This window comes from Physella acuta, unplaced genomic scaffold (genome assembly GCF_028476545.2).
Source record: "Physella acuta isolate Inbredline_101_S28 unplaced genomic scaffold, ASM2847654v3 ptg000592l, whole genome shotgun sequence".
In the NCBI taxonomy this organism is placed as follows: domain Eukaryota; kingdom Metazoa; phylum Mollusca; class Gastropoda; family Physidae; genus Physella; species Physella acuta.
Window position 1 is genome coordinate 1,861,846 of NW_026732111.1, and position 19,542 is coordinate 1,881,387.

A 19,542-nucleotide genomic window follows, 5' to 3' on the forward strand; every position below is an offset into this window, starting at 1 on the left:
AATCGTTTATATTTATAATGTTTTTTTTTAATAGGAATCGCTTTCCATAATCTATCATCCACATAAATAATAAAGATTATTTATTTTACTTGTGTAGATGGCTGAGGCTAAAAAAGACCTAAATAAACTCTTGGAACATTTAGTGGACATAAATAAAGAGCTAGAAAGAAAAATAAGGAAACTATATCAACAGGTTTGCTTTTAAATAATCCTAGTACGTAAAATATTAGTTGAAGTAGCTTATCTATTCACTGGGAACACGAGCGTGTATTATAATATTACACAAAATAGTAAATTTGGTCATCAGAGTTAACAATATTTGCTACTCCATGTCTAAACAATATAGCTGCTCACAAATAATACGATTATTAATAATTGTAATACGACTATTAACTAATTTTAAAATAATTTAGCATGGTTTTATTTTTTTAATTAAAAACTAAATTTACAAATTCTGTATTATTGTGCTCTAAACTCTTCTGTTAAGGTCAATTTGAAAACAGAGGAATGTATAAAAAATTATTCTCAAGGAAACATAGAGGAAATAAAAGAAGTGGTTGCTCTGGTGAGGAAAACAAATTCTGCTTTGCTGGACCATAACAAAATTATTTCAGGTAATTTGATATTTAAATGTGGAAATGTAATTCTTGAAAAAATCACTCAATAGAGATAAATACACGAAAAACATTAGTATTGTATTCTAAATATACAGGTATACAATAATATATTCATAGGTCTAACCATTTTACTGTTTCATTTTTTAAATAAAATACAATAATGTTTGGAACAACTCACAGATGTAAAAAAGAAACTTGATGAGCTAAAGAAAAGACAAGCAACACATGAAGCAGGTAAGACACAATAACAACATATTGTTTATTTGATGGCATACATATTAATGACAAACATTTGTATTTTGTTACGCTTGCTTACATTATCTGCACAACACATTAAAACGTAACCATTGATTTATAAAATATACATATACTTTACATTTTAAAAACAAATATAAAAATCATTTATAGCAACCATCGTTTAAATGCAATATATATATATATATATATATATATATATATATATATATATATATATATATATGTATAGATGTATTTCTCATCTCTATCTGAGCAATATTTTTTTTCCAAATAAAAGTTGACTGTGGACGAAGTTTAGCAATGAAATCAAATCTTACAGTCACAACTTGTACGTCAGCTGAAAACGACCATCAAGGAAACGAAAATGAAATATTAGAAATAAATAAAAAGAAAAACACAAGTTTAGAAAAGAGAATTGAGCATGTTGAAACAGAGTTAAAATCAATCAAAGATGCAAAACAAAAGACCGAGGATGACCTTTCAGAAATGAAACAGTGGAAAGAAAACATTTTAGAAAATAGAATTAAATATATTGAGGACATGATTTCTACCCTGCAAAAAGCGACAGAAAAAATGAAAGAACAGTCTGTAACAGAAAAGTGTGACATGGATAAGCAAATACTTCAAGTGACGAAAAAAATAAAAAATAAATTTAAAAACCTCCACCAGAAGATGAATTTACAGAACGATACAATTCACGAGCTACAAAATAAAGAAAGCATTTGCTTACCAGAAATTAACGACTGGAGAGACAAATCCATATCTGAACAGAGTGATATACTGATCAAAATGAAACAGCTATCCGATGAACAAAAAGAAAATTATTTAAATCTAAAACAGCAGTGCACAGAAGATGAAAATAAAATAGGTGAGATGAGTCAGCTAATTGATATATTAATGGAAAATGATGCAAAGTCTCGCAGATGTCTAGAACAAGTTAATAGTGATATAGAAACAGTCAAAAGCAATGTGATTGAAATGGAGAAGAAGTTTATAGTCAACACAGATGAGTCAGATAATATTGCAAGAATTGTAGCCAGCCATTCTGAATTGATTTGTGCTTTACAAAACGATGGAAAAGAACACGTTGCTCTCAGCGAAAAAAAGATTGAACAATTAAAGACAATGGTATGATATATGGAAAAAATAATTAACATTTTCTCTGTATTTTTACAACAAATATATTTTTAAATTATTACATACACAATTTATATATATATATATATATATATATATATATATATATATATATATATATATATATATATGTATATATCTATATATATATATATATATGTGTGTGTGTGTGCGTGTGTGTGTGTTTCTCTTTTATCTGTCTAGAATAAACCTAATCTTTTCCTATCACTTATGTATATAATTGTATAAAGTTCTACACGGTTGTTAATGGATCGGTAAGGGGAATAAAGGAAGATTTTGATACAAAACTGTAAAGACTTCACGTTGGTGAGATATGGGGCGGTCAAAAAAAGAAGTGGAACTGACATGTAATTACGTAAAAAAACAATACATGGATAAATAAAATGCAGTTTAATTACTTGATTGTAGAGATGAAAATTATTCCGTTAAAATGACAAGTTAATGTAAGATAGTAAACGGCTGTATGTTTTATCCAAAAACATTGAAATTTTGGTCCAAAATTATCAAAATAATGCGTTGCCCCACATCACACCACTACCCCGTATATGTAAATATATATATATATATATATATATATATATATATATATATATATATATATATATATATATATCTCTTTACATATGTATATGCAAAGATATATATATATATATATATATATATATATACATAGATATATATATATATATATATATATATATATAGATATATATCCTGAAATGCGTTTTACCTGTATAAATAACTAATAGCCATATGTAAATTGATACAAACTTTTAACCAGAACTTGGAAAGAACATACATTTTTTTTATTCGTCTTTCTACTTTTGGTAAATTGTCTTTTTAACATTTTTTTCTTTATTCAGCTTGCAACGTTAGAAAATGATATGATCACTAGGTCAAACAAAGTGAAAACAATAAGTAAGTGTAGATATTTTATTTTCAATAAATTGTCCAGGGGTTTTATAAAATGTCACATATCTCACTTTACTGTTATCGTGGTTCATTTTATTTTCAAAAAAGGCGAATTAACTAAGTTCGGTGAAAGACATAAGTTAAAATCATCTGTAATATAAATTTATAATTAATATAGGGCATACCGAAATAAAAATAAAATCATTATACGCACTTTCTTGTATCATAAAATATACATTTGATTTCTAATATTCAACGATAGTGCCTTTTATAACGGGCGTCTGTAGCAATTTGTCCATAAGATAATTATTAATTGAAACGGCAGTGAATGTTGTTGTGACATCACATTACCACTGCCCCCATGAAACGCTACCTAGACGTCCACTGAAAATTATGTTAGCTAAACTATTGCCAAATACGTAAGAAAATAAAAATGATCTTGTTGCTACAACACAGCACATAAGCATGGTCATATGCAAAACGAAAAAAAAAATGATATTTTAAACATATGCATTTACATAACTAACTATCTTTACTTGGAAGAAGAAATCGGTTGAAAATATAAAATCACATACGGTTGTGTATTACTATGAAAACTAAAACATTATAAGACGTTTTTAAAATTTTACATAAAAAGTATTTATTTATATATTTTCTTTTTAAATTGGGTAAAATACGAAGAGTGCGAAAAATTTCTTAAATTAAGATATTTACATTTTTTATAGAATGATTTAAGGAGGGTCCCAACAGAATTTTACCGACCAACAAGTTTAATACAAGTGTAATACGTAGCTCTGTCAAAACGGCTCGGGACAAATCGGCTCCGTCAAAACGGCCCCGTTAATATGACCCCGTAAAATCGACCCCCGACAAAACGAACCAGTAAAAAAGCCCCGTCAAAAAGGCCCCGATTTATTGGCTCCCGTCAAATGGGCTCCCATTAATTTGACTCGCGACATATAGGCTCCCGACAAATTGACTCTCGACATATTGGTTCCCGACAAATAGTCTCAGGACATACTTGCTCGTGAGAAAGTGGCTCCCGTCATATTGGCTTCCGACATAAGGGAGACGATATTTGTAGCAGCATATGAGTAGAATTTTAAAACAAATAAAATAAAACAATCCAAAAAATGAATCAAAATGTGCTTCAGCATAAACAAAAAAATTATTTTGTATCCGTAGTCGAGAATGTTAGTTTGTGGCTTACAACTCAGAGAAACATAGCTCCCTCTTAAACATATATTTTAAGGAATAGTGAACTTGTTTTAGTCGAGTTTTTCAGCGGTGTTCAATAGGCTACATATGTTTTTAACATCACAAACATTAACACAATTCTTGAATTAAATCATACTTAAATTTTTAAAATATTGAAAAACATCAACGAATTCTATCATTCTATACATTTTAAATGTATGGGTTTATCGTTAAAAAGTGTGTTCTACCTCATTATTTCGATGAGTGATAATGTGCACTGAATGTTTTCATGCGGAAGTGTAGGTAAACCCGTGTCCCGATATTTATGATCCAAGCGCAGGCATTGTTTACATTTAAATAACTCACTTTTAGAAAACAAGGTCACGCGTCTAAGAATATAGGATTGGTAACGCATGGATGAAACCCGTCTTATATATTTCGTCGGTCTTTCTTCTGTTCCCGCGGCAACGCACCGGGACGGGTACGCTAGAAGATACTAAAGTGAACAACACTTTCTTTATAGTTATTTAAATATTAGTCTATAATTTATTTTCTCCTTTTTTATGCATTATTACATAAAAGCTTGTTTTTAAAACGTTTTTATTATTTATTTTTGTTAAAAATAATTTGATTTCGGTTTACCTTGTTTACATACATACTGAACTGCATACAATGTAATATAATGAGTTTATGTTTATGTTTAGGTTTAGTACCATAAACTAATGATAAGACAAAATATTCACAAATATTATAGACCAAATAGTCAGAGTATTTGTGTAATAATTAATCATGTAAATCATATACATGTTTTCTAATCAACAGAGTCACGTGTATGTAACAGATATGCTTGTTATGTACAGCTTGCTGATCCCACACCTGTCAGTGATGGATCAATTATTTCAACATTTAGTAAAGTACGTGAGTATAACGGTCAACATTTTAATCAAACAACAGGAACATTTGTATCACCACATGATGGTTTATATCTTGTCTGTGTCACTCTACATGAATGGGGAGATAAACAGATTGTAGTTGGTGTTATGGCTGGAGACAGGTTGTGTACGGCTATAGCAGTGAAATGTGCCGCCACTAGCGCTGCAGGGTCAGTGGTTGTTGACATGAAAAAAGGTCAAGAAATTTACCTTGAAGTGTGTTACACAGATCAAGGTGCAAAGTTATCCTGGTTTAGTAGTTTTACTATCGTTAGTTTATAGAAGTACAACAAAAAACATGGTGGAAGGTAAATTCACAAATATATATATATATATATATATATATATATATATATATATATATATATATATATATATATATATATATATATATATAATCACCATGTTAAGCACACGCTAACAGCTTACTACATGTCTATAAAAAATGTAATAGTTTGTATATTGTTGTTTTTTTAGTCATCATTATACAGTTCCAACTAATTCAATGTGATCACCAATTAACATGCTGTACGTGACCACAATAAACACATAAGATACATCTGTTTTTTTTTAAATCTTTTGTTTCACTGTATATGTGTATCATTGTATTTGTTAAAAACAAAACCTAGTTTTTTGTGGGTAAACTATGAAATTGAAATCCGCATTTTCGGACAAACAAAATGAACTATTAAAAAAGTGGAATAAGTTCACTTGGTAACTTAAATATGTGTGAGATATATTTTTAAAAAAATTAACCCATCTTATGAATTTGTAAATATTTTGAAAGATATTGCCAATAACTTTGTTTCAAGGTAAAAAATAAATAAATTACAGTTATTCTCGAAACAAAAACCGCTCTTGTGATTCTAGTGAGTAACAGTGTATGTGAATTAACACCTACGCAAACACGCACACATAAATAAACCATACATAAGTCTGACAATATATATATTATATATATATATATATATATATATATATATATATATATATATATATATATATATATATATATATATATATATATATAGGCCTATTGCATGTTGGACTTGCTACCCTGTTACTAAGTGACATATAGCTAAGCTGTGTTGATCTCAGGGGCGGAACTAATGCCCAGGACGTTTAGGGGCCCAGTTCCAACCCAAAAACAATGAATTTTTTTTTCAAAAATTATGTTTTTCATACATCTTAAAAGTGGTTTTGTAAACAAAAAAACAACAGGTTTACTGTAGCAGAGATTGTTGCGTAGAAAAATATTTTAAAATCTACAAGAGCTATAGTTTGAAAGGTAGGTAAACATTCACACTACTTCCATGACTTACTGCCCTTCTTTAAAATAGGGATGCCCACGAAGCTCATTTGAATAGTTTTGTACTATCTATATTAAAAAGCAATTGAATATCTAAATTGTTACTTAAATAAGACGTACTATACAATAGTATAGCTATAAAAATCAATGTTTTCAAAATTGATATTATAAAACCCCAAAGCCGACCGTAATAATTTTTTTTATAGTTAAAAAAAAACCACTTTCTTGTCAAAAAACAAACAGATCTACTACAGTAGTGATGTTCTTCAGTAGCCAACACACGCTATTTCGTAAAGGAAAAAAATATAAATGCTACATGAGTTCAAACCACTTCCATGACTTATTTCCCTTTTTTAAATTGCCAAATATGTGTGTTCTTTAGAAACTTTTAATAGATTTGCACTAAACAAATTAAAAAGCAATTACTTTTCTTAATTATTATTATTTTTTTAAAATACATAATAAAGAATGGTATAGCATAAACAGGAAATGTATTTAAAACTAATAATATAAATACATAAAAAAACATAAAAATAATCATAAGGCGAGAAACCATTACAAATACAAAGCTTTAACACTTAATATTGTTTTGACCGACTTAAAGTTTAAGAATCATTATGGCAGCCATTAAAACAGAGAATTTCAAAAAAGACTAATTCAGGGGTCGGCAACCTGCGGCTCGCGAGCCGCATGCGGCTCTTTTGATATCAAGATGCGGCTCTCAAGCTCCTTGCACAAATACTAATCATCTTAATCAAAAAATAAAATATTTGAAATAAAGAAATGTTAGTGGCTCTTTAAAACCAGGGAAATTTTGAAAATTGTGACTTGTGGCTCTTCCGCTGCAAAAGGTTGCCGACCCCTGGACTAATAGCACTCACACAAATGAAGTGTTGTTGTAACATGTTTTAATTTAAAAAAAAAAATTCAAATTTCAAACAAGCCCGAATTGAGTATTCTATGTAGGCCTACGTATTTTCATATATATATATATATATATATATATATATATATATATATATATATATATATATATATATATATATATATATATATATATGTATATGTATATATATATATATATATATATATATATATATATATATATATATATATATATATGGGGCCCAAAAATAATTTTTTTGCGGGGTGGCCCATTTTTTCTAGTTCCGCCACTGGTTTATCCTAACACAACCGTTAATTAACTAATATCTTCACTCTCCATTTATTTATCTAAATTATACATACAGCACCGCCAATGTTACACAAGCATAATAAAAGTAAGAAACATTAGGCAAGCAGAAAGTTACTTCGCGTGTAATATAAACATCAGATTAAAGAAATAATAAGCCTTTTAAAAAGTTAAAACAACTTAAAATATAAAGACATACAGTAAATAAGGAGATATATTGTGTGTGGAGAGGGGGGTCTGGGTTTAATTAGGGATTAAAAAAAATGCTTAGTTTATTTAGTTGGGTTAAGGTTTAGTGAAGAATGTAATTTTTACGTAACTTAAACAAGGCTAATCGAGTTTTATTTCTTTTTTAAAATGAGAAATATACCACTATAGCTTACGTGTTTTCGCACATCAAACACAACTCTCAAGACCGTTAAGAAGATGATTCGCGTTAAAATGTACATCTGTTCGCCACAGTTTTTAAAAATAAAACAAGATCTTATTCTATATTCCAATATAGTCGATCCATAAATAGCCGTTGCTACTAGTCTGTTTTCGTCTTCTGTTCTTTGTCTAGTCGTGTTAATTAAATTAAGCGTGATTGCTTTATTTGTTGTGGCTGTTTGATTGGTGGGTTTTAATATGTTCGCAAGAGTTTGGTTTGCTTTCTGTACTAGTATACAATCTTAATACAAAACAAGTCTACAGCTGTATAATTACTATCAGTGAAGTAACATGGGCCTGTCTACTTTTGTGTAGGCTACCCATGGGTCTAGTTGATGTAGAGGGGCAGCGGGTGGGGTCGTCCCCTGCCGACAGGAGGGAAGCACAAAAAGCGGTAAAAGTCAATTTTAATAAGCTGAAGTTTTGAATTATAAACGATAAAAGTTAATTAAACGGATACATGTTTTTATTCAACTGCTTTCTACATTGCTTGGGTAAATGTGAAGTACACTCTTAAGAAACAGAGACCTAAAAAGATCGTTTACCATCATTTTTTCAAGATGGTAGGCAGAATTAGCAATTTTGTAGACTAAAATCGGAAGAATTTACCCTGGACTGGTAGATGACTGTTATAACATTTAGAAAAGAAATAAAGCGTATTGTGTAACGATAAAATAACAAAAAAAGTGGTAGGGATGCGTCGCTTTTTGCCAAGATAAATGGGGATGATTTATATCGGAACGGTGTGTAGATAAATCATTATTATCTTTGAATAAAATATCCAATTGTATTACCGCGTATTATATGATTTCACTAGCCAGTGGGTACTTAGTGCAAAATATGTAGGTGCTCAGAGTCACTAAAGTGGGTGCTCAGTACTGAAGCTGTTGGTACTTAATAACTATATTGTCAGTACTGGATGCCTGTATAATGCCACTGATGTGGGTACTCACCATCACTGGAGTGGGTAATTTTGTCAGTATTTAACGCTACTGTATTTATCACGAGGTGTACGTCTATTGTTTTATTATTGCCAATGTCACTTCACTGTGAAGATCCATCTTTGGTGGTATCTAGGATAGTGGTCCACCACCTCACTTCCTGTTGTTTAATTAGTTTTTTATATTCTTCTCATATTTTACAATGCTATTTCTAAGCTAAAGTCTTTATATTGTGTCCAGCAGCATCATCGCATTATTCCAGCATCGCTCTCTCTCCATTAACCGAGGTCAATGAAACAGGTAAACTCTACTTCACCCGCCGCATAGACCGTAAAATTCGAAAGTGTAATTTTATATGTAAAATAAAAGACTATATTGACATCTTTCACTTATTTATAGCTTGAATCAACAAAGCGTAATCAGACGATAATTTCCCAAATTGCTCTTATGTGAATTATACTGTTAATATGCACAACAGAGTGAATAATAAAGCTATTAGTATTTTTGTAGTAAAAATGGACCACCTATTTAGTAACAATAATCAATATAAATAGGCTGAATTCACGAAGCCATTTTTTTTTCGATAAGCGTGAGTCAAGAGAGTGTGACGTCATAAATTTCGACTTGACAGTGTGACCAGTGGTACCGCGACGACTGTCTAGTTGTACCTAACACACAACGATCGGCAACGTTAGGATAAATGAACCAAAGAGCGTAAGCTAAGAGAAATGGTATGTCGCGTTTTAGCGACAGTCGACGTTAAGGGGTCAAGAGTTACGTATTCTTCAGAGCTGGGTGGAATCAGGAACGTTCTTCAGACTCATGCCCGGGTTGTGAACTCGAGACTTTCTGGTTAGCACTCCAAAGCTGTGTCATCTGACCACGCTATCACATCAATTATCTTAATGTTCTTCAGAAAATTACTTCTTTTAAACAGTGCTGAAATCTATAATTTCAAATTTAATTGTTCTTCTATTTGTAAAATAGCTTTTAGCGTAAAGCCTTAATATCAATTGATATAATGAAATTGTAATAAACACATTTTATATTATAGTTATACATTTCAAGCACGATTTATATGAAGTCATTATTTGAACGTACATTTTTTCCTCATGCAATCAAATTCTATCAATAACCAAAACTGTTGACAATATTACACGACACGTAGCACACACAATCTGTTGAAGATATCCTGATACTGGTCTAGATGGAAACAACACCATCAAAATCTAGACCTAAAACTGATTACACATTTATTATATAAAAGACTGTAACAGGAGACCTGCTTATTTGTGTACATAAGAACACAATGTTATAATCTAACAACACTGAACCCACTCCCAGCTTAAAGCATGGCTTCATGCAATTATCTAAAACACTGAAACAGGACAAATATTTATTTGTTCACCTTAGAACACAAAGTTATAATCTAATAATACTAAACCCACTCTCAGCTTTAAGCATGGCTCCTGCATCTTCTTCTCTTCTTCTTCGTTCTTAATTTTTTAGTGTTGGGAGGGATCGAGCCTTATCTGCTAGAGGGTTGAAATCGAGATATATAAGCATATATACTAAATTTTACAATGCATATATCAGAGTATAAATTACAAATGCCATTAGCTATTGTTTGATACACATTTATTTTATTGGAACATTTTTTAATAGAATCAAAGTGTATGTTTGTTTTCTTGTTGTTGCTTATTAAGAGGTATTAAATTAATAATTATATTGAAATAGCAAATTCATACATTTAAGGACTTGCATATCAACATTTGAAACAACATATGTAATGAGAAAACCAGGATTTTAATATCCTAACTTGTATTAAGTCATTTTAAATACACAATTGCTTATACAGTTTGTCTGTGAAATTTTACAGATCGTTTATGCAACTATTTACTCTACGCTGAAGAAATTGTTTATATAAATGAGTGAATGGCTGATGTACTACCTATAGTAGGGTACAGGCACCTACACATACACGATCAGCTAGCACATAGGCCTACTCGCTTGTATTGATCATACCTTCACACGGTATGAAAAGATAAATGACAGGAAATTAAGCCAAAGAACGGGTCAGTACAAAGTACACATACAACTCAGACATCACTACATGAAAGAGGTAACTTGCGTTATTGACGTGATACATTGTTTATTGAAGCAGAGCAACAGTTTGTTACTACTGGAACTAGAGTGTCTAAAACAAAGGGCTAAACAACTGAACACTTTGTTTTATTCTTCTGTCAAATGTGAGTATACATTGAAAGTGTCTAAGATAAAGGCAAAAACAAATGAAACTTTGTTTTATTCTTCTGTCAAATGTGAGTATACATTTAAAGTGTCTAAGCTAAAGGCAAAAACAAATGAAACTTTGTTTTATTCTTCTGTCAAATGTGAGTATACATTTAAAGTGTCTAAGCTAAAGGCAAAAACAAATGAAACTTTGTTTTATTCTTCTGTCAAATGTGAGTATACATTTAAAGTGTCTAAGCTAAAGGCAAAAACAAATGAAACTTTATTTTATTCTTCTGTCAAATGTGAGTATACATTTAAAGTGTCTAAGATAAAGGCAAAAACAGCTGAAACTTTATTTGATTCTTCTGTCAAAAGTGAGTTTATATTTTAAAATAGTCACGTTAATGTAAAATCTATGCTTTACACAAAAGCATAATTTCCATCAACTTCATTTTTACAAGCCAAACAGGTTAGACAACTGACCAATCACACGACTACAAACTTGAGTTAATTCCATTTAAATGCTCTGAAGTTCATTCGTTTAAGTAATGTTTAAATAAATCGCGGCATTGACTCCATGTGTATAGTGTATAAGAATTATTTGATTATTCGATGTCGAGATAAGATTTGTTATTTTAAAACTTTATTGTATTTCCCAACGTACGTTCTAATATGTGCATTCTATTTCTGTTTAATTCAGATGCGTCCTAGAGTTCAAGTCAAATATGTTACAGAACACACGAACTATTTAAAAGAAATGATACACGTCATGAAACCTGTGGTTGAAGCTTTGCAAGCTGTAAGTTACTGTTACTGTTATTGTCTCTGCCTGCATGCATCATTGACTTGGTGCTTTTATATTCAGCTTATTGTAGATAAAGATGGAGTATAGTATTTAAAAACTGCAAAAATTAAAAAACACACAATGTTCTCAAATAACATACTGACACACACATTTTAACGCTAAGACAAAATGCTTTATGTCGTTAGGCTGTAGAAAAAAGTAAGACTTGGTTGGAAGATAAAAGTGACAACAAATCTTTGACATACTGTGATCTATGTCAAGAACTTGAATCAGCTACCTTGAATATGTTGGATATAGCGGCACATATCTTAGGTAAATATTTTAAAACACCATTGTGTTTTACTTTAATTGATATTCTGGAGTATCAGTTAAATATCAATAATGTAATGCAAATAATAACAGTAAAATCTGGACAATTATGGATTTTTTTATTTATTTAAAATTGATATACTTCAATTCATCAAATGCCATTAATAATATATATAATTCCTGAAGAAAGTATTTTGCATACACAAATTTAAAAAAAAAATCTTTAATTAAAAACTATTCTTTATTAAGTAAAACTACACGTATATTATTATTACACATATTTAAAATAATTTCTGTTCACTAAAAATTACAAGACGAAAATAAAGACAGTGTAGATGATGGAAGGTCATTTCCATCTCAGTCTACCTCACAAACAACAGCAACAGAAAAATGTGGCCGTAGGCAGTCAACATATCCAGTCCTTAACGAACTTTATAAACCATCAGGTATCTATACACACATATTTTTACAAAAAAATTATGATAAGATAAATATGTTCAAGATGAATGATTTAAATATATTTTCTTAAAGAAAATGTAACATATTATAATAATTTTCAAACTTTATTACTGTTGCGATTGACTTAATTTTTTATTGCCTTAGAAATATTGAGTCGACTTGAGCAGATAGAGACAGCCATATCTTCTCTACAAGACGTCAATCGACTTGAGCAGATAGAGACAGCTAAATCTTCTCTACAAGACGTTAGTCGACTTGAGCAGATAGAGACTGCCATATCTTCTCTACAAGACGTTAGTCGACTTGTGCAGATAGAGACAGCCATATCTTCTCTACAAGACGTTAGTCGACTTGAGCAGATAGAGACAGCCGTATCTTCTCTACAAGACGTCAATCGACTTGAGCAGATAGAGACTGCCATATCTTCTCTACAAGACGTTAGTCGACTTGAGCAGATAGAGACTGCCATATCTTCTCTACAAGACGTTAGTCGACTTGTGCAGATAGAGACAGCCATATCTTCTCTACAAGACGTTAGTCGACTTGAGCAGATAGAGACAGCCGTATCTTCTCTACAAGACGTCAATCGACTTGAGCAGATAGAGACAGCCATATCTTCTCTACAAGATGTCAATGACAAGTCTACAAATGACATATCAGAAATAAAACAATGGAGAGACAACTTAGTAACAGAAAAGAGTGACATGGGGGTAAACATTGAACAACTGACTAAAATACAAAAACAGAATTTTAAAAACCTCAGAAAACAAATGACTGAACAAAATAACAAAGTAAAGGAGCTGAACAAAGAAATTGAAAGTTTAAAAGAAAAAGAACCCAAGTCAAACAAAACACTAGAGAAACTGTCTCTAGATATGAAAGATTATGAAAACAACTTACACAAAATAACTAAAGAGATGCAAAATCACACAGATGAAACAGAAAGTAAAATACAAGAAATAAAAAGCTATTCTGATTTAATTGTTTCTTTACAAGAGGATTATAATAAAATTATGGCAAATGTATCAACCAAATTTGAGAAGTTACAATTAAAGGTAAACATTAAGATTGCTAATTAATTGGGTTTACATTGTCTGACTAGCTTATATACTACACATTGTATAAATAAGTTGTACATTAAGTTAAAAGTCAGTTTATTAATTTTTCCAAAAAGTAAGACCATTGATTCTAAAACTATACTTAAAGCAGGTTTTATTGCTGCAATTTTATCTCCAAAAGAAACATTCAAACTTGTTGTAATCCAATAAAATTATCGGCCATTTAGCACAACCTGATGTACCAACTCCTACAGCAAAAATTGATGCCCATTGACAGATTGTTTCAAATATTTAACAAGGACTTAGTAGCTAGAGAAAAAAGATCAAAGAAAGTATGTTTGTAAATTTATAATTAGTATATAGTCTGTAGCATTGCGCATTCATTGTCTATTTATTTTTAGACAATATAATGACAATTGTTAATTAAATGATATCTAATGTTAGTTTTAAAAAAAACAAGTTAGTGCTATAAAAATCAGTTTATCTAATTACACTTTGCTATTGTAAAGTTAGTGGACCTATTGTATAATTTAAGCTGTTATGTGATAATTTTATTCATTTAATTTACACTTTATTTTTATTCAGCTGGAAACTATGGAAAATGTTATGTCAAAATTGACGATGGATTTCAATGTAATCGGTAAGTTTGTTTGGAAAAATAATCTTACATCATGATAAAAGTTAATTGATCAATCTATATTATCTCTATCTAGATGTAAATATAAAACTTTATTGTAGAATATCGATGCAAACTCCATAATTTCCTATTTTAGTTTACTAGCCTCTTTAATATCAAACATAATATCATGTATAAGTTTGAGCGATTTTCGTTAGCCAAACACAGCATAATGTAAAAAACTATTCGAGCATTTCACTCACCCATGGTACCAGCCCCTAGACACGTGGGTTTTCGCCATACATTAGGTTCCTCGCTGATGCATTACAAAACGCAGCAAGAATTGTATATAGCTGAAGTTATTTTATAATGTAAACAAAAACTTTACTCCTTTAGGTTTATGCTACTAAAACACTGAGTTCTAGAACCAAGATTTAAATCTTCAATATAACTTGAAAATATTGTTCTGAATGTCTTCACGTTAAGATAATCATTCAACTGGTACTTGCCGTTTTTGTGTTAATAGACTTGCCATATTTATTTTAACAATCTTCAGATGTATTACGTCATTCAATACTAATCGTGTGCATATATAATGAAAAATCAACTGATATCATATATCTTGAGGACGGTACTAAACTAATAGTTTCAATACGCAGGAAACGATTAACTAACACTAAAAAAATTACGGGGTACTTAACTAATCGTTTCAATCAGTGCTGTTATAGAAAATAGTGTAAAAATAATCCACAAGTCTTTATATGTAGAGAAATGGTTTGTCATATTTTTTTTTTCTGTACTTACATGTCGTAAGTCATGCACTGTCACTTGCACATGTTACATATTCATAGCATGCAATGGTGGAAATTAAATATGTGTATATGTTTCCCAATCAACAGAGTCGCGGGTATGTAACAGATATGCTTGCATTGCACAGCTTGCTAATCCCACACCTCTCAGTGATAGATCAATTATTTCAACATTTAGTGAAGTACGTGAATTTAACGGTCAACATTTTAACCAAACAACAGGGAAATTTGTATCACCAAATGATGGTTTATATCTTGTCTGTGTAACTCTACATGAATGTGAACATAAACTGATTGGCGTTACTGTGATGACTGGCGGCAGGTTGTGTGCAGTTATAGATGTTAAATCTAATAGAACTAGCGCTGCTGGGTCAGTGATTGTCGACATGAAAAAAGGGGAAGAACTTTTCTTTAAAGTGTATGCAGCAGATCATGGCGCAATGTTATCCAGCTTCAGTAGTTTTACTATTGTTAGTTTATAGATGCACATCATTAAACATGGTGGTTGGGAAATTATTTTAAAAAAAACGTATGTCTAAAAACTAAATTTGTAAACCCACGTTATAAACTTCTAAGTTCAGGTCAACTAATGGTCTATGTTTACCATACACATTTCTAACCAGTCCAATCAACATCTATGTGTTTTATTAGACTACTCTCTTCTTACCTATTTAACTTTGAACACAATATGATAACTCTGGCTTAATGCGGATAACTTAAATTACGTTTTATCTTTGTATCAACATGGATCTTTCACCTAAAACAGAAACCAAACATGAAATATAATGTACAGTGATTTATTAAAAGTATCATTCACTCTGCTCATATACTTACTACATTTTGTTTTGTTGTTACTTTTTTCCTTAATTTTTATCTTATTATCAAAATTCAATATAAATATGCTTTCAATGGTTCAAAATATAAAGAAACAAGAGAATATGAGAAAAATAAGGGAGGGATAACGAATAATGTAGTACAGTTCGGGAAGGAAGAAATGATACAAGTTATACGACTGTAATTAGAATGTATTAAAAAAATATTTTCAAAACCTTGAATAAAAAGAACATAGTAAGACTTTGATTCTGCCAAGTATACCGAGATGCATATTAGATTTAAAAAAGATAAAATAAAAGGAGATAATTTTAGCTTCATGCTCGTCCGCCTTATTTTTTAGCTGTTTTCCCTAACATGGGTTAAAGCAATGATAGTTAGACAACACAACGTATAGTGTGGCTTTTATTTTTGAACAAAATTTTCAGCTTGGAGGTGAAGAACGAAATTTCCGAAAATAAAAAAAGTGGTGGGTGGATAAAAAATTGTAATGGATGAAATGTCGTTTATAGTAAAATGCGACACCATTTGCAAATGTATTTACAGGGGGGGCGGGGGGGGGGGGATCGATCTGCTGCTTATCGTGTTGTGCTGAGTGAGGTGTCTGAAAATGCAAATGTGTAATTAAATGATGGTTCAAGGGATTTTTTTTCCATCGGCGTGGTGGGCTAATGGGCCGGGGGAGGGGGGTGAATTTGGGTTTTTAAGTAGAGCTGAAATAAATTTGGGATTACAAAGAAATAAAATAATATACATTTTAAGCAACCGGAAAAGTTATGTTATTACAATGAGACACATCAAATCAAACATTCTTCCCATTCAAACAGCTATATCTATAGCAGTCCTCAAACATTGTTTTTCAATTCAATCATTTTAAACATTTAAAATAGTAATAAGAATTTATTCGATGGTTTTACACAGCATCAAAGGCATGAACAGCAATTGCATATAAAGTAATTAAATGGAGAAAATAAAATAGCCTAAGAACTAGACTAAAATAAGGTGTGTAAATTCGGTTTCTCTTAACTGCTTAGTTTACTGTGATCCATCAAATGACGGAGCTACCTATAAGGCGAACTAGGCGGTCGACTAGGGCGCTGTCCGTAGGGGGCGCCAAAATGGGTTCGAAAAACAAATTGAAAGTTTGAGGGGAGGGGTTGCAAATCGAAAGGTTGTCCTCGGGCGCCGGGAAGGGTCACTAAGCTTCTAATAATACGGGGGGCACAAAAAAGGTTGCGGGGGGGGGGGGGGGGGCGCTTTTAATAAGGTTTTCATAGGGCGCTAAATAACCTGGCGCCGGCACAGGCTCCATTCTTAGCTGCGAAGTGAAAGGTTTAAAATGTAGCCACCCATGGACGACCGTGGAAGAAGGGGCTCTGTAATACTCATTCTGATTTATCATTCCAAATCTTTCCATGACACAAAATTGACCCCTGACGACGAGGGCTACCTTGATATATCCGCCAGTCCGGTTGAGTGGGGGGGGGGGAACTATGTGTGTGTGTGTGGGAGGGGTTGAGGTGTGTATCTATTTCTACCATTCAGATTGTGCACTTTTAAAACCTAGGAAACAGAAGACTGTTCTAATGTTAATTTACTTGAGGGCTGATCGAGTGATGTTTGGCTTGAGACTGTCTAAATTGAAAGTGATACTATATTTCTTTCCTGTACACTTTTGTTCAGTTAAGTGAGAGTTCCTGGTCTATGTCTTAGCTTGGCTTGAAATATTTATTTTAACTCCATGTCAGTGTATTTCGTGAAAACAAATCTGAATTTATTCCTTATTTAATAAATAGTCGATCTATAAATAGCCGTTGCTACTAGTCTGTTTTCGTCTTCTGTTCTTTGTCTAGTCGTGTTAATTAAGTTAAGTGTGATTGCTTTATTTGTTGTTTTATCAGCTAGGTAGGCCTACTATATACATGGAAATTCATTCTATTTCACAGTCCTAATTAATTAATACATTACATCTTGTAATTTTACTCCCACACAACTGTATTTTAATCACTGACATTCAATTAATAGCTTCTCTTGGAATCTCTGTCCAACTGATACTTGGTTTATTCTCTATCATCACATTCAGAAATCTATCTAGGTTGTCACATTAACATAGTCCATTTCTTTCCATACGTTGCTATAATAAAACAATCAAACACCACATTAGTTCAAACCTACACTCTTTGTAATGGCAAACAGAGCCCCCAGTGCCACCATTTAGTGGACATCTGTGGTTGTTCCCATCTTTACATATCATATATAACTAGCTTAATCAACATGGCACTGGATCCCACAGCTCCTGTAATACAACATCAGGATAAAGTCTTATTAACACATGATATAGGCAAATCAGCATTGCATAAAGACTTCTCTCAACCTAGAATAAAATCAATTCAGTATATTATCATAGTAAACATAGTATTTCCACATCATGGATTAGGTCAAATTAGGCTTCTCATCAACCGAGAGAAGTATCAACATAATCACATCAAAACATACTATATCAAAAGCAATCAAAACCCATCAAAGTAACTATAGAAATCATTAGTTCACATGCCACATCAAAAGATTTTATCATATCAGTGTAATCATCATGCCACATCAAAAGAACGTATCATATTATCATTACTTATCATTATCATAAGTATAATATCTCTGAAATTGTTATGTCAAAGCTTCACCAACCCACCTACATTAATAAAAAAAACCTTCAGAGTACCATCAACCTGTCTTATCAACATATCTACATATATATATATATATATATATATATATATATATATATATATATATATATATATGGATATATATATATATATATATATATATATATATATATATATATATATATATATATATATATATATATATATATATATATATATATATATATATATACATCTTAAAGAGTCGTTTCTTTGACAATTACCTCAGTTATTTTTCTTTAAAAATCAATCACTAGCATCAGGCAAATTCGCTCTAAATATGTCAGCCCAAACACAATTTGAATCATTAATTTTAATTGTCTCAGTTCCATCAGCAGAAGTCATTAGAGCACACTGTAAGTCATTCATTTCACATCCCCATCACTAGCCATAAAATACTGTGCCTTAATTTGTTCAGAATCATCCCTCGTTCACCACTATTTGTTCCAATTTAATTTTAAAATGCTCTTTATGTTTAACCCTATGTAGTATTGTCCTTATGGATGATAATGTGGCTCTATCCTTATTTTATCCAGATGTTTTAATCAGAAGGTGTTTATTTTAGTATGAATGTCGTGTAGCCATATACCTACATTTAATTTGTTTTGTATTAAGACTATGTGGCTAATATTTCTAACCTCGGACTGAAAAGTTTGGAGACCCCTGATCTAGATCATCTAGATCTAGATCTAGAATCTCTAGAGCTAGATGATCTAGAATCTCTAGATCTATTATGCTTTTTTTTTTTTTTAAATGAGTTGGTTATTGTAGAT

The 19,542-nt window shown here is 31.1% G+C and overlaps 3 protein-coding genes across 3 annotated transcripts in view; 2 read left to right on the top strand and 1 right to left on the bottom strand.

The window, feature by feature from the left end:
* The window catches only part of LOC131947381 (kinesin heavy chain-like), a 64,887-nt gene that overhangs the window by 15,544 nt on the left and 29,801 nt on the right, over positions 1–19,542 (bottom strand). The gene's annotated exons all lie outside the window — the stretch shown is intronic.
* LOC131947445 (uncharacterized) lies at positions 70–2,009 on the top strand. Its single transcript, XM_059308658.1, has 4 exons — positions 70–193; positions 488–614; positions 798–851; positions 1,153–2,009. Exons 1-4 carry the CDS (start codon positions 98–100, stop codon positions 2,007–2,009), a joined length of 1,134 nt encoding a protein of 377 aa, XP_059164641.1. The 5' UTR covers positions 70–97.
* LOC131947379 (uncharacterized) lies at positions 11,051–16,145 on the top strand. The gene is made up of 8 exons (XM_059308581.1): positions 11,051–11,194; positions 11,881–11,979; positions 12,171–12,297; positions 12,609–12,740; positions 12,898–13,808; positions 14,039–14,143; positions 14,397–14,451; positions 15,327–16,145. Exons 2-8 carry the CDS (start codon positions 11,881–11,883, stop codon positions 15,716–15,718), a joined length of 1,821 nt encoding a protein of 606 aa, XP_059164564.1. The 5' UTR covers positions 11,051–11,194; the 3' UTR covers positions 15,719–16,145.

Excerpts from the sequence above, each read along its gene's own strand:
- LOC131947379 (XM_059308581.1), top strand. The coding sequence starts at position 11,881 with ATGCGTCCTAGAGTTCAAGTCAAATATGTTACAGAACACACGAACTAT. Across the intron at positions 12,298-12,608 it reads TATAGCGGCACATATCTTAG|ACGAAAATAAAGACAGTGTA; the intron begins GTAAATATTTTA and ends AAAAATTACAAG. Across the intron at positions 14,452-15,326 it reads GATGGATTTCAATGTAATCG|AGTCGCGGGTATGTAACAGA; the intron begins GTAAGTTTGTTT and ends CCCAATCAACAG.
- LOC131947445 (XM_059308658.1), top strand. The coding sequence starts at position 98 with ATGGCTGAGGCTAAAAAAGACCTAAATAAACTCTTGGAACATTTAGTG. Across the intron at positions 194-487 it reads TAAGGAAACTATATCAACAG|GTCAATTTGAAAACAGAGGA; the intron begins GTTTGCTTTTAA and ends TCTTCTGTTAAG. Across the intron at positions 852-1,152 it reads ACAAGCAACACATGAAGCAG|TTGACTGTGGACGAAGTTTA; the intron begins GTAAGACACAAT and ends TCCAAATAAAAG.